Here is a 15,252-nt window from a genome sequence, read left to right as displayed (position 1 = left end):
TGTCCTTTTATCTCCGTGCTTTGTGCAGCCTCTTTCACCTGCCTGTCCAGCCCCTGCGTGGTGCAATTACTCGGAGGAAGCAGAGGATGAGGCAGGGACGGAGGATGCTGCTTAGGACCTACAGCGCTCTGCTACCCAGGTGATCTTTCCCCAGCGCCAGCACAGCTCTAGCAGCGAGGTTTCTGGGGCTAATCAAGATCGACGTACAAACAGAGCAGCATCTCTGCATCTCGCAGCCAGCAGAAAGGGAGAAGCAGATGGGCTAGAGGAGGCAGGGAGCTGCTGCTAAATGGATTGATGGAGAGGCCTTTAAGAGAGATGGATTGGAGAGGGAGCCGCTGGAGGAAAGGGCCGGGGCGGCCACGCTGCGAATGGGGCAGGGGCCCAGGGAGATGATGGGAAGGGAGAAAGGCCTGCAGATAACAGATGGATGGACACAAAGACTGGAAGGGAAGAGAGGGACAGATGGACAGGCAATAGAGAGAGTCAGGAGAAGAGAGGGATCTGAACGTAATTAGATTGGATCCGATTATGACAGACTCGATTAGAGCAATATTATGATCAGGAGCTTCTGTCGCTATTTGGCTTTTAGGGGGGAACAAAGCCAGAGAGCACGTGTGGAAGGGGGACAAGCAGAGGCGAAGGGAGCTGGGAAGGATGAAAGGAAAGGGGCTCCTTGTGAAAGCTGTCAGTGGTGGTGGTGACAGATTGTCTAGTTATCGAGCACCGGGGCCGTCTGTCACCGACCGCTCACAAAACCTGCACTCAATAAAAGCCAGGGAGACAAAGGCGAGGAGAGGAGAGGGGCTATCGGAGCCGAGAGCTTCTGTCACGAGCCAGGCAAGCGTGCCCAGGGCGTGGGGTGTGCTGAGCAGAGCAGGGCCCTGCTGTTATTAGCTGGGCGCATGCACAAGGAAACACGGGGATGCGCACAAACGTGTGTGTTGAGAGGTGCTGGGCCGTGCCCTGCCACCTACCCACGCTCACACGTGCCCTGCAGCCCAAGTTTGCACACTCACTTGTGCACACACAGCTCGCACGGACAACCTGCGTGCACATGCAGTTGTGTGCTCTACCACGCTCAGCCAAAAAAGGTTTCGAGCCCGGTGTTGCGAGGGCGGCATCACCCCGAGCTGCCCTGGTGTTCCTGGGGTGCCGCTTCCCACCGACTGCCTGCGAGGTGGCCGGAGCACCGCCCGGCGGTGTCACGGGGTGGTCGGCGAGGCCGTGCACCGGCTGCACGGAGCAGCCCGAGCCCCGCAGCCAGCCCGGCTGCAGCAGTTGGTCGTAACGGAGCGCTGCAGCCCAGCCCTGATGGGGACGGCAGCTGTAGCCTCTACGACCCGCGCGTCTGCACACCTGGAAGAAGGGTAACGGCACCGAACTGTCGCCACGGGTGCTGGAGGACCTCTTCTGCAGGGGGTGGCCCAAAAACACCGGAGAAGGCTTTGGTGGGAGTGAGCAGCTGGGTCACGGCAGGAACACGGGGGAGCTCGGCAGGTTTTGTTCTGCAGAGGGTCCTTGCTAGGCGGACGGGACGTGGTCCCGCCATGTGCGTGAAGATGCCAGTCCTCGGGGGCAGAAGTGGTCATGTCCCGGCAGCGATTCTCTTTCCAGCATCCGCGAGTCGTGGCAGGGATCTCCCTCGCGCTCTCCCACCCATCGCTGGGGCGCGCAGCCCCTCTCTGTATAAAAGTCTTCAAAACTCCGGCTGGGTCTGCTCCAGCAGCCCAAGGGTTAAAGCTGCCTGTTTTCCCTGACAAGCAGAGGCCAGCGTGGTCCCCGGTGGCTTTGTACAATATGTCGCCTCATCTCCTGCCAAATGCTGCCTCTTGGAGCCTCTTTTCATACCTCCCCGTGCCCTCCCTGCACGCAGGCGGGAGGCCGGGAGCGGCGTCCCCCCGCGGGGGTCCCCGGCCGTGCCTCCTCCCGCAGCTCATCCCCAAAAACCCCTGGCTCGAGGTGGGCAAAGCCTGGGGGGCTCCGTCCCCTGGGGTGGGAGCACCACGACGGACCCACCTCGACCTCACCCTCGCAGGTCACGGCGAAGCTAGCGAGAGGTTTTTGAAAGTTGGCCGCGCTCCCGCCGCCGTTCACCAGCTGCGTTTGCCGCTTGAATGCCGTGTTGAAAGGGAGGCCCAGGAATTCGGAGGGAAGGAGGGCTTTCTGCAGGCTCCGGCTTGTGGGCTCCTGCGGTTAAGAAACCCGGTTGGGTTTGGTGAGGGATACCAGTGTCTGCCCGTCAGGAAGTTGGGAAACTGAGAAGGGAAGAACAAAGCCAAAGGGTCTCTTGTTCTCCCTCCCCCGATCCTCATCAGTTTTTGGCCAGCCTTAGGATACCTGAAGCTCCCAAGTTCTTGCTGAGGAGGCAGAGGAGGAGGCAGCAGCCGAACTCCCGGGGACCACAGCTGCTCCCGTGGGCTCTGAGCAAGGGAAGGTCGCAGCCGAGGGGGGAACTTCGGCTTGGATTGCAGGAGAAAGGTCTTGAGTTTCTCGCTGTGCCGTCACCCTCCCACGAGACCCGTGGCCATGGCTTCATCTTGGCGCGGCGGGGAGGCGCGGCCCTGCCGGTGCTCATCGAGCCCCTGCGAGCACGAGGGCTGCGTCCTGCCCGCAGGCACATCTCACGGACGAGGAGCGGCCGAGCTGAGGGACGTCCCCAGGTGAAGTCCTCCCTCCCGGCAGCGAAGGGGCCTTTGCGATCTCAGCTCCTGCCTGTGGAAGGAGGAAGGCTGGGAGGCAGCCGAGGGCAGAGTTAAGGTGATGGCAGGCTGGGACGGGGACCGTCTGCCGTGCTTGTGTCGCTGGGGCCACGCAGAGGGCTGTCCTGGCTGATGTCCCCCACCTCGGGGCTGAGCCAGGCAGCCTGCGCCCTTTGCAGGGGGAGGATGGAGCTGCCTGAGCCTGGAGAGAAAAACTTGAGTGGGGGCCTGCTGAAAGGAGCAGGAACCTGCCCCCGCGCCTGGACGCTGCGGTGGCCACGAGGCCGGCACAGCCCGGGCCTGGCGTCCCTGCGGGGAGGCTCCAGCAGCCAGCTTCGCTCCTTCCCTCCCCTCCTCCCCGAGCCCAGCCCGGCAGGATGCCCGGAGCAGCCCAGCATCAGCTGCAGAGAGAGGTGGGGCCCTGCTGGCGTCCTGGCAGGGGGAGAGGAGCTGGCCCTGGGGGTGGGCAGGCGAGACAGAGCAGAGGAGGGAGCAAGAAATAAATGCGAACAGCCCATCGGGCTCTCGGGGGAGACGGGGGCCCAGGCGGAGCGCTGCCGCGCGTGCGGAGAGAGGAGGGGGACGCAGGGGGATGTGGGGCTGGTGAGCGGTGCCCGTGCCCCTGTGGACGTGCGTGCGCTGCTCGTTTTCGCGTGCAAGAGGAGTGATTTGTGCGTGTCGTGTGTGAGAAGCGTGCGTGGGGCAGGCGTGCGCTGGGTGCGTGACGCGCGTTGCATCCAGTGCCTTCTCCAGGCGCGCTGCGCCTCGCGCGCGCGTTCGTCTCGGGGCGGATGTGGCTACTGCCACGAGCTCATTAGGCGAATATTGTTTTATAATCGGTGCCATAGCAATGGTGAGGCAGGCTCCTCGCTGCCACCTGATCCCTCCGCCTCGTCCGCCGCACGCCCTGCAAACTCCGAGACCATCTGCTGATCCGTGCCACGGGCTGGAGCCTGCCCAGGTGCCGATGCCCATCACCTGGGCTTCGCCCGCCGTGCGGGGAGGGGAAGCAGCCCCTGGGGACTGGGAGCGGGGCAAGAATCCAGCACCTGGGGGAGGGATGGAGGGGGTGACGGCGGGATGCTCCAGCAAGCAAACTGCAGGGAGGTGTGGGAGGATGCACACAAGTACGTATGTATGTGTGGGACGGGGGATGCACGGGTTTCCGAGCCGGGAGTTTACCGGTAAGGGAGACAAACTAGAGCAGATTTTTTCAAGACGGAGTTTAATGCAAGAATCTTAAATCTAGGAAGGGTGAGAGGCAGAGACGGTTTAACCCACAAAAGAGATCATTGCTTTGTGGTTGGCAGGGCTTCGGCGCAGTACCCATGTGGTCTGGGTACCTCTTCCTTTCACTTTCTTTCTCTCTCCTCACCAAACTTTACTCCAGGTGAATTTCACAGCAGCTCACAGGCAGCACCTACGGGACAGTTGCTGCTGCTGCTGCTGCTGGAGCCTGTCTGGGAGAGGCTCCCAGTGGTCCAGGCACCCACGGGTGCTCACCTGCCCCACGCGCAGACCCACGGCCGGGTGATGCCCGCTCCCAGCTGCTTGCACGCGGACACACGTGCGCGCCAGCAGTGCACGGACACACAGCCCGCCTCGCACACGCACCCACGCCGCGGCGGGGAGAGCCGCGCCGTCGGTCCCGCTGCTTCTGCAGCCGCCTCTCCTCGTCCCACCCCGGCGCAGAGCCTCGCCTGCCCATCGCTCTCTCGCCACGCTCACTCCCCATCTCTCCATTTCTCCTTTATGAAATATGCATGGAGAACAGATGTCGCCTTCTCCCGGAGCACCCCCACCCCTCCTCCCTCCCTCCCTCCCAGCCCACCACCTCCATCCACCCTCCAGGACCACATCCAACCTCCACCTCCCTCCTCTCCCGGGGGCTCCAACCTCCCGCACAGCCAATGGCATCCCCCTCTCTTGGCTTTAATATTTATGAGGGGGGGAGCAGCGGAGCGGCCAATGAGGCTGCCGGGGTCGGACCCGGCGTGCGAGGCCGGGGTGTATATATAGCGTGCGGGGCACATGCCTCCTCGGGGTGTCCATCTCAACGCGCGGTGGCCCGCCGGCGCTCCTGCCCAAGGAGTGAGATGCCAGGGCCCCGAGGCCACCGGGGCTCCCCCTGAGGCCCGGCTCCATCCCGCCGAGCAAGACGCCAACTTTCCGCCTCCTCGATGGACGGATGAGCCGAGCGGCTCCTGGCTCCCTGGATTATTTGAGCTTCTGGAAGGGAAAAGCTGGAGCCCGGGAATGGTCGGCGGCTTGGCGGTAAGGGGCCTCTCCTCGGGGTGGGATAGCAACCGTGCCCGGCCGCTGCCGGGAGCTTTGATGCTGCCGAAATTCGAGTGGGACAGGTGGGGAGGTGCGGGGTCAGCGGCGTTACGTGCTCCAGGTGCTCTCGGAAGGGGTGCCTGACCCGCTCATGCTTTGGGGCCACCTTTAGGGCACGAGCACGCACTCGTGTCCTTCGCTTTGGGCTTGGCGGTGACCTGGGGGATTCTGTTCAGAAACAAGGGAAGGAGCCTCCGCTCATATGGCCTGAAAGTGGGGTCCCAGGCACAGCCTGCGCCCTCTTTGCGTGGCCAGGGAGCCTTCAGAAATTGTCGCTCTGCTGGTCTGGAGTGCAAAGGAAAGGGCGAGGGGGAAGAGCAAGGGGCTGGGGAGCTTTGCTTCCCCTCGGGGCCATCCCTGGGGCTTTGCTGGAGGCAGGGCTGGGACAAGCAGGGGTTTACAGGAGGTTCTTGCAGCAGATGGCTTTAGGAAGGTGTCAGGTTATGGTTCATCCAAAGAAAAGAGCCCCTCAGAGCACGCGTTTCAGAGGAAAGCTTGTTGAGGCTGGACTAACCCTGCAAAGTAGGAGCAGGGTAAGGAGTACTGGGGTCCAGTTCTGAAACTTGTCCTGCTGACATCCTCCTGCGACCAAGAGCAGAGAGAGGCCCCGGGCAGGACTCCTGCCTCCCGTTGCTCGATAACCCCTAAAATTCACTCGCGAGGATGTTGAGACGGTGACAGCACAACGCGTCCCACAGCCCTCTGCACCGGCACGCTGGTGCGTGGTGCTCGGGCTGGTCCCGAGCCTGCTCCCCATCCGTCTGCCCGAGGAGAGGAGTTTTTGCAGCCTGTCCTCCCCCAGGATGGCAGTGACAGTGTCACAGGAGGCTGGGGGGAGGCTGGGGCTGGAGGCTATCGTTCCTCTCCTCCCCTGCCCCGTGCCGATGGGGCCGGGGGGCAGTGCCGCGGCTTCTTGCCACGGGGCAGCCCCGGGCTGGATGCGGCAGCACCTGAGTTTGCGGAGCGAGAGGAGAGCGGGCCCCTTGAATTCAGGGCAGCAGCGCTGGGATAACGGAGGCAGAAGAGGTCACGAGCGTGGCCCCGGGAGCAAGGGGGAGTGTTTAAAGAGGAGCCGCACACCTGAGCGCCACCCTGGGTGTCCGCACGCTGACTCCTCACCGCACCCCAGGTCCGGCACCGGGCACAGGGCTGCTGTGGCACGTGTCCGGCCCCAGAGCTGACGTCCCCCCTTCTCCCAGCCCCGCTGCAGCCTCCCCGGAGCTCGGGCTCCCGGCTGGAGCCGCAGCAGCTGGGAGCGATGCTCCAGGGAACCATATAACGAGCAGGAATGGTGTGACCACACAGGAACACAGCCGTGGTGACAAGGTGGCCAGGCAGAGCAGCGGCAGAAGGGATGCTCAGCTCGGGCACGGCTTGCTTGGAGCTGTTTGCACCCTGACACGCTGCTCCCAAGCAGCCGGCAGGGAGGGACAGAGCACGAGGAAGGAGGTCCTGGCTCTGCGGGAAGGGGACAAGAGAAACGAGGGGCTGGGGAAACGAAAGCAAGACGGGAACGGAGGAGGTTGAACGGGGTGCAGGAGGCACGGCCGTCGTACACAGCTACAGCAGCTGTGGCTGATGTGGGAACTTCAGGTGCACGCGTCTGTGTGGGTCCGGCTTCGCTGTCCGCAGGCAGAGCAAGTCAAACACGAAGCCAAAGTCGGGCTCGCCCTAAGGACAGCGTAGTTTATGTCATGCTGAAAGCCCTGAGGATATCTCCCGAGAGCCACCTTTCTATCAGCCCTTACTTAAAGCAGCTCCAGGCTAAGGGCTTCACAGGAATAACTTTTTGTTCAGGGTTTGGGTGCGTTACTTGTGCTGCCGCACTGTTCTGTGTTCCAGGAAAAAAAAAAAAAAAAAAAAAGAAAAAGAAAAAAAAGAGTCCATCTGTTTTTGTTTTTTTTTAGTGAAATCTGAATATTCCAGTGCAAGGGTGAGTGTGTAGATGCCTGGCGGGGCAAATATATGAGCCTGGGTGTAAATTACTGTGAGTAAATGGATGTGGGATTCTCACAGAGGAGTTTTTGACTGGGACCACTCGCGTGTATCTGCTGGGATGTGTGTGTGTAAGCACACAGGAACAGCCACGTATGTTAGTGTGGGGACAGGAGGACCGTGCAGTCCCTTCTGTGCATGCTTAGGGGGTTCCTTGCGCTTCCTGGGCAGCGTTTCTGTAAATGCACATCAAGGCTCCGTCCACCAGCCGCCTTTTAAAATGGGATGTGGGCTATTTCTCCCCAGTCATCGCCTGTCCATATTCGTTTAGGTTCCATTTCTCAGTCATATGGCTCATTACGAGCTTGTCAGGCCTGAGCGATGTAATATGTTGTACATCTCTGCCTGGCTGCCTTCCCAGCCCCGCTGCCATCTCTTCGCGCAGCAGCGTTTCTCCTTCTGAAGTTTGTTCCCCGGCCCCTGCTCCACCCCAGCACGTTCCCCTGCCCGGGGACAACGTCTGTGCAGCAAGCCCTTATCTCTCCCCGTGCTGGGGCTCAGGGTCCCCAGGCATCAGCGCCGAGCAGCAGAGGCAGCAGGCAGGGGAGAGGAGCGAGGACAGGAGGCAGCCTCCCCGGCCGGCGGCACAGCATCCCGGAGGGAGCGGGCAGCCAGCTTCTATTTGGACACATCAAGCAAAGCAGCTGTGTTGGGTTCCATATGTCTGGGGTGCCAGGATCCATGACATACGGGCTCATTTAGTATACAATAAGCCCCCCTTCCCCTCGCCCCCGCAGTCTGTTTTTCCCCTTCACTCATCCACCACCTGTCATCCCTCCGGAGAGCCAGGAGAGGCGGCTTCCACCTTCTCCCAGCGCTGCTCCGCGGGCTCCTTCTCCGCCACCGGAGCCCCGTCCCAGCCCGACAGGGACAGGCTTTCCCCCCGCCACCGCCGCAGGGCAGCCGGAGCAAACCATCACGCCTCCAGCATCCCCTTTCCGTCCTGCCCAGCGGCTCTGAGAGCCCCTCTGCTTCTTTTTTTCCAGAGCGCGCCGGAGGAGCTCGGCTCTGACACCTGACGGCTCCAAACCTGGGTCCTGCCGCAGCTGCACGGGGGAGCCCCCAGTCTCTGTGCACCTGCAAGGTGCCAGCACCGAGGATACTTATTTATTTTTTGTGTTTCTATGCATCCTGCCCTTTTATTTACACGGTTTATTGTTGAAGTCGTCGCCCACCCAGCGAGGAAAAGGGAAAAATTTTGAAATTCCCTTGCAGGGACGGTGTGTGATGAGGAGGAGGAGGAGGAGAATAAGCAGGGGTTCACTGTGAGCCGGGGACCTCGTTCAAGCCGAGCAGCTTTGCTTCGACGTGGTGCCCGCGTCAGTCTGTCCTGCAGTGCCTCCTGCCCGAAGCGTCCGTCCGTCTGCCTGCCCGCCCCTCCTCTGCGAAGATGATGCTCAACTCGGACCAGACGGAGATCGACCTGCCCCCGACGCACTCCGAGTCCGAGTCCGTCTTCAGCGACTGCGGCCGCGCGCGGGCAGCGTGGAGGACGCCGGCGGCATCGGTCTGTGCGCCCCGTCCCGCATGGCCGAGCAGGGTGAGGCCGTGAAGAAAGACCTGCAGCACCTGAGCCGGGAGGAGCGCCGGCGCCGGCGGCGTGCCACGGCCAAATACCGGACAGCCCACGCCACGCGGGAGCGCATCCGCGTCGAGGCCTTCAACATGGCCTTCGCCGAGCTGCGGAAGCTGCTGCCCACCCTGCCGCCGGACAAGAAGCTCTCCAAGATTGAGATCCTCCGCCTGGCCATCTGCTACATCTCCTACCTGAACCACGTGCTGGACGTCTGAGCCGCCCAGCCTGCGTGCGTGCATCCGTCCGTCCGTCTGTTTGCCACATCTCCTACCTGGACGTGTGCTGGGCATCCGAGCCAAGAGCTCAAGTCCGTCTGTCCGTCTGCGACCTGCGCCACATGTTGGGCACCCGAAATGCTGTGCCTGCATCCACCCGTCTGTCCGAATGGACCGAGTCCCCGTCCGTCTGCTCTGCCCCCTCTCTGAACTACGGTCTGTATTCCCCACCACCAAGCCCACGTCCGTCCGTCTGTCTGTCCTGAGCCACGCTGGCCGTTCGGTCCTTCGGCCGTCCGTCTGTCCTGCTGGATCTGCTGCCTCAAGGCCGTGCTGGCCGTGTGTGCTCCCAGCTCCTGTCCGTCCTCCTGCTGCACGTCCCGCTGAGAGCGCTGATGGGATCCTGAGCCCGCATCCGTCCTTCTGTCCGCCACGTCCACTGCCTGACCCACAGCGGGAGCCTCCAAGCCCGAGTTTCTCTGCATCACCCCTTTTATACCAGCCACAAACCAGCCCCGTGCAGCCCCAAGCAGCCCTGGGGGCTTGTCCATCTGTCCGTCCGCACCTTCGGCCACCGGGCACCCCACCAGCGCAGCCGCTCGGGGCGCTGGGGCTTTTGCTGCCGTTCTGCTCCTGGCGTTGTGCTGGGCACCTGATGGTCCACACGGGGACCTTCCTGCCACCCCAGCCCGCTCTGCCCAGCAGCATCCACGGGCACAAAGCAGCTTCTCGGGGTTTGTCCTGGCTTGTCAGGAAGCACAGGGCATGCTGCTCCGTCACGAGGTGCCCAGAGCCACGTTGTCCCTGATCCCATCGCAGTGGAGCTGCCTCCACCCAGGGTCTGGCCAAGCCCCTCCATTGCACATCTGCCCCAAAACCTCCTGCTTTGGGAGCATCAAACCCCAAACCCATGCATCTCCGGCTTTGCTGCCCTGGACTCTAGTGCAAAATGAGTGTGGAGCCCCCCCGGCCCTTTATTCGCTCTCTTTGCACCAACAACCGTGACCACCTGGAGCAATCTTCATCCCACCCCCCCCGGCACTTCCTCTGCCTCCCCAGTTTTTGTGTTTTATTTTAAGAGTTAATTTTGCACTGGCAGCAGCAAGAGCACAAGCAGAGCCCTGCAGGGACCAGGACCGAGCCGAACCCCCCCAGCACACCAAAAGGCAGCGCTCTGCTGGCTGCAGGACAGGCAGGGGCCGGGCCCTTAGCGTGGGACCGGGGAGATGGAGTCGGGGGGCTGGAGGGGAAATGTTCTCGGCGAGGGTTGGTGCCAGGTCCCGCAAACACCAGGGGGGCGGCCAAGCGGGGGCTCCTCCTCCTCCCTCCTCACTGTCTGTCTGTCCCGCTGCCCGCTCCCCGCAGCCCCTGCCCTCCTGGGGTCCTGCACTCTGCTTTTTGCCCCCGTGAGGTGGTCACAGCCACCCGAGCCCCAGCTCAGGAGCTCGCCAGCCTCCCAGCTCCGTCCCTCTCCTGTCACCGCCGCCAGCTCCCACCATCACCTCGCTCCTGACCTCATCTCCCCGCTCCCCGCAGAGGCAGGGGACCCGCCGCTACCTCTGTGCCACCGGGTACCTCTGTGCCACCGGGTACCTCCGTGCCACCAGGACGTGCCAGGGGCTGTGGCATCCCCAAGGGCCGGAGCAGGGCCCCCATCACCACGGCGCTCAGCGGCCGAGCAAAGCAGAGCAGGGCAGCCCACCCTTCCCCTCCACTCGCAGACCACGTCCCTGTGCCACGAGGATATTTATTGAATTAATTTATTGATAAATGTTATTATTTATTTGCTGTGTTGTGCACTTTTTGGAAAGGAAACCTAGAAAGCAAGCAAGCAAACAAACAATGACCATGGCAGAAAACAAACCGACCCACCCTTGTACACGGTGTGCCCCAGCGTGTGTTTGTCTTGGCTGTTCAGACTGTGCAAGGATTTATTATTTATGAGTTCACGAGGAAGTCGGGGAGGGGGAAATGAATTAAACCAACAGCAAAAGAGAGATCTTGAACTCGGAGTGCCCGGCTTCCCTTTTTCTTTCTTTCTAACCTTGCTTTTGACCATCTCCTCCCGGCAGCTGTGGGATTCCCCACGCCTGTGGCCGGAGGCGGTGGCAGCAAGACCTCAGGACCGGGAAGCATCGTCCTGGCTGGGCTGGGGCTCGCGCCGAGTCCTGGGCTTTTCCCCAGCTCTGCAGGCAGCAAGCACACGGGTGCTTGCAGGGTGGGGTGTAGCAATGAATCCGGGCAGGGAACGGGCACCCCGGTGATGTTCCTCCTGGAGATGGGGAAGGAACAAAGCCACAGGGCTTATGCTGAACGTCCTCGTCTGGATCGCTGCTTCAGCCAGGCTGGAAAGCTTCCTTCTAGTCCTTAGAGTTACCCAAGCCCATATTGGGCACCACAGCCACTGTTTTAGCCAGGACAAGCAGCCCGCGAGCGGTGCCGTCCCTCTGGTGACAGCAGAGGGCTGAGGACACGTGGTCCAGGCACCAGCATCTCCGAACGCGCCCAATAAATCCTCCTTCACCCCCCTGGGAAATCAGCGCAGCCCCGGCTCCAAAGCCACCCGTCACTCGCCCGTGCCCCTCTGCCCAGCAGAGCCCCCTCGGTCCCCTTCCCGACATGTCCCCACCCTGTCCCCGGTCCCCCTTGTCCCCGCGAGCCCCCGGTGCTCTCCCCGCTTCCTCGGCCCACCCCGCGCCGTGTGGGGAAGCAAGTTTGCGGCTCCTCTCCTTTGTCTGCGCCGATCCCGCGCATCCCTGGGGGCAGGTTGCAGCTGTTCACCGACTTGCTCCAAATTTCTTCATATAATCAATTGGCCTCGGCTGCAGCTCGGCTCAGCGGAGATGCGTCAAAGGGGAAATAATAAAGATGGGGAGGGAGCGGGGGAAGGACGCGGGGAGGCTGCAGAGCCCCCGCACCGGCAGCAGGAAAAGGTGGGGAGGTGCAGGAGCAGCTGATGGAGAACTGGAGCCCCCAGCTCTGCTCCCAGCACCTCCAGGTCTCACCGGGGACATCTCCATCCCACCCCATCCAGCCCGGAGGTGGGAATCGGGTTAGGGAAGCTCGAGCCCCACCTCGGCTCCCGAACCTCTGCTGTCCCCGGCTGCCAGCCCCGGCCCTGACATATGGTCCTCATTGTGTCTCACACAATGGCAACACTTCATGCTAATTCAGACGCTGGTCCTGGCCTCGCTGTCATCTCCAACAGATTGGGTCCCTCGCCTGCTCTTTGTGCTCGCAAGGTAACGGGCAGCTCTGCTTCCCCTCTGCCTCCCCGAGCACTTCCCTAGATGCTTCCCTGCTCCCGCAGCCATTCCCCCCTCTCCCCGTGCACATCTCCATCTCTCCATCCACGCCGGTGACGCTGGTCCCAGTGCACACGCGGGTGCGTGCCCGAGGGAGGCTTCACACAACATTTGGAAAAGAACCACGGAAAATTGTCAAGAATGTGCCGATGAGCGGGCGTGCATGAAACTGCTCGGCTGCTTCTGCCCGGCATCGAGCATGAGGACGAGGAGGTTGCCTCCTTTCCTGCTGCTCTTCCTCCCCCCAAGAGGAGCAGGGGGCAGGACGGGCCTCCCCGCTTCGGGAAGGGGGAAGGACCCCGCTTGTCTCAGCAGCAGCGGGGCCAGGCGTGCCTTGGAGCGGGTGGCCGGGAGGCTGCGTCCCCGGGGATGTCACCACGGGCAGCAGCTGTGTCCCCAGCTCGTCTGGATGAGGCGGCAGTGCCATCTGCTGGGTCCCCAGAACGGGGTCCCGTACACCGACGTCAGCTTCTGTCACCCCAGGCTGGGGACCCCAGGGCCCTGCAGCAGCCTTGTCCCCAGGCAGAGCGCCAGCCACCAGCGGGTGCGAGGGACAACGGGAAGCAGCGCCCGTGCGCTCAGGTGGGACCTTCCCAAAGCGCCCTCAGCGAGCCAGTGTTCAAAATGCTGCTGTCGATGCTTCTTTAGGCCACGGGGGTACCCCCAGCTGCTGGGAACGGTGAGCCCAGACCCTAAAGGGCCGATGCCCTAAGAGCCAGGGAGCAGATCCCCTGCTTCCAGACAAGGCAGCGGGCTGCCTCGCCGATCTCCCAGCAGAGATAAGCAGCAGCAAGGCAAGAGCCGGGCGGGAGGGCACACGGCCGGTGCTGTTTGGGACCTGCTGTCCCCCCCGGCAGGGTCACAGCACGTGGGGCAGGGGCAGGAGGGTGGCCGGGACTCTGCCGCCCCAGGGTTTGCAGACAAACATCTGCGGGGAGGGCGCAGACGCTGCTGATCCCGCCTGGGGCAGGGCCGCTGCTTTCTAGGACTCCTAATCTCCTGAGCTATCTGGCTGGAGCCTTCGCCCCGTCCCGGTGGTGGAGCAACAAACCCAGCCGTGCCGCCCGGGGAACGCCTCGGGGTCAGACCTGCCGGGGCTGGAAGGGGCAGCAAGGGTCCTTCGCAAGAGGATTTTGGGGTCAAGGCAACATGGAGCTGGTGCTGGGGAAGCTTTTGTCGCTGGGAGATGGGCGCACGGTGCCCAGCACCCCCATGCTGCTGAGTCCCGGTGCCCCTCGCGGTGCTTTGCTGGCCGGGGCTTTTCGCCTGCTGCCCTGAGCAGGGTGCGGAGGGAGGGAGGGGACCGTCCCTGTAAATCACAAGGTGGAACAATGCGGCCCTTCCCAGATGGCGGGGAGGCTCCGGCAGCCCCAGCTGGCCAGGAATGAGCTCCCAGGGCCCATTAATCACTCCTGGAGCCGGAGCTGGAGCGAGAGGACAGCCCGGGGCAGCTGGCTGCAGGGGGAAGGGGGGAGCAGAGGGGCCCCCACCCAGCAGCGATCCCCAAAGCCCCGCGGGGCCACGAGGGCCCGAACCCAGCCGGGGTTCCTGCACCCCCCAGGGCTGCACCTTGAGGCCAGCCTCAGAGGCTCGCGGGGCCTGTCGTGAAAACGGGGGGGCAGCGACCCCCCCAGCTCCGGGCCTGGAGCCAGGGGAGCAGCACGGGCTGGGATCTGCCTCCGGCACCGCATTGCCTCGCCATTTCGCGGGTGGAGGCCGAGAGCCACCCGCAGCAGCCCCAGGGGCTGAGGCTGAGCTCCTGCAGGATCCGGCCCAGCCGGCAGGTAGGAAAAGCTCAGGGGGGCCCCGCTCGGCCTCCACCAGAGCCAGAAAGGAGGAAAGGAGCCGTGCGGGCCCGGGGGGAGGTGGGGGGCCCCCAGCTCAACCCCACAGCCTCGGCTGCCTCCTTTGCCCCACAGCCGGCGAGGGGAGGCCTCGAGCCCCCGAGAGCGGCGGGGAGGCTGCCGCCGGCCTCCGCCTGCCCGCGCCTCTACCTGGGGGGGGACTTGGGGGGACCCCGGGGGGGTCGGGGAGAATCGTGGGGAGGATGCTGGGGGGGAACCCTGTGGGGCTGGGGGCAGATCCCGGGGGGCTACGGGGCACCGAGGCCGAACCGGGCGGAGGCTACGGAGCCTCCCCCGCCCGCAAACAAGCCATTTAAATCCCACCAATGGGGAGGCGGCGGGAGGGGAGCTCGGCACGCCATTGGTCAGCTCGGGGGGGGCGGGGCCGGCCTTTTCCCAGCCCCGCTCATTGAGAGAAAAGCGCCCGGCGCTGTTCCGCGCACAGCGCCCCCCCCCCCCCCCCCCCCCCCCCCCGGCACCCGCTATGGGGGTGCCCCCCCCCCCCCCCACCGGCCTGGGGACGTTGGGGGGGGCAGAGCCCGGCCACGGGACGGGGTGCGCAGGGGGCACCGCGTGGGTGTCCCCTGTTGACCGTGGGGAGGGGCTGCCCCCCCCCCCCCAGCACCCTGGGGTGCAAGGAGGCGGTGGGAGCACAGCCCTTGAGAATTTGGGGGGGGGGGGGGGGGGGGGGGCTGCTCCTGAATGCTTGTTCCCAGTTGCCCCAGTGGGGACCCCCGCTCCTGGCATTGGGGCTCCTGTAGGGCTCGGCTCTGTCCCTGCTGTCCCCCCCCCCGCGCCCCCCAGCACTGCAGGGGCTCCCACGGGGCCTGGCTCCATCCCTGTTGGTCCCCCCAGGTTCCCTCTCCCGAAACGTGCGGCCTGCGGGTGTGTGCCACCCTGCCCTACCCCTTCCTCTGTCCCCCTTCGTCCCTCTTGGTGTCCCCCCCCTGCAGCCATCCGTGTGCACCCCTCATCCCTGGGGCTGCCAGGAACGGGGCTGGGGGGCTCCCAGGTGCTCCCCCCCAGCTTAGGGCTGGCCCCCCCGACACCACGACCCGCGGCTGGGATGCCCCAGCTGCGACGGGCACGGCCAGACCCAGGCATCCCAGGGACCGTGCTGGAGGTGGGTGACAGACCCGGCTTTCACGGGGGGGGGACACGTTCAAGGACGGGGGGGAGACGTTTGTTCACACGCACGTCCTCACCCCAAAGCGCCCAGGCCTGGCACAAAGGGTGGGAGCAGGAGTGCGGCCCCGATGGGCCGGTGCCCTTGCAGGG

The 15,252-nt window shown here is 64.0% G+C and overlaps 1 protein-coding gene across 1 annotated transcript; it reads left to right on the top strand.

Annotated features, from left to right (window-relative positions):
• Positions 1–4,294: 4,294 nt before the first annotated feature.
• On the top strand, positions 4,295–10,563 carry NHLH1 (nescient helix-loop-helix 1). Its single transcript, XM_048049137.2, is given in 3 exon segments — positions 4,295–4,976; positions 8,021–8,505; positions 8,508–10,563. Coding segments are annotated over 2 exon segments (399 nt in total). The 5' UTR covers positions 4,295–4,976; positions 8,021–8,424; the 3' UTR covers positions 8,826–10,563.
• Positions 10,564–15,252: the final 4,689 nt, after the last annotated feature.

This window comes from Anser cygnoides, chromosome 33 (assembly GCF_040182565.1).
Source record: "Anser cygnoides isolate HZ-2024a breed goose chromosome 33, Taihu_goose_T2T_genome, whole genome shotgun sequence".
NCBI lineage: Eukaryota > Metazoa > Chordata > Aves > Anseriformes > Anatidae > Anser > Anser cygnoides.
This window is presented reverse-complemented; position numbering and strand designations above follow the sequence as displayed.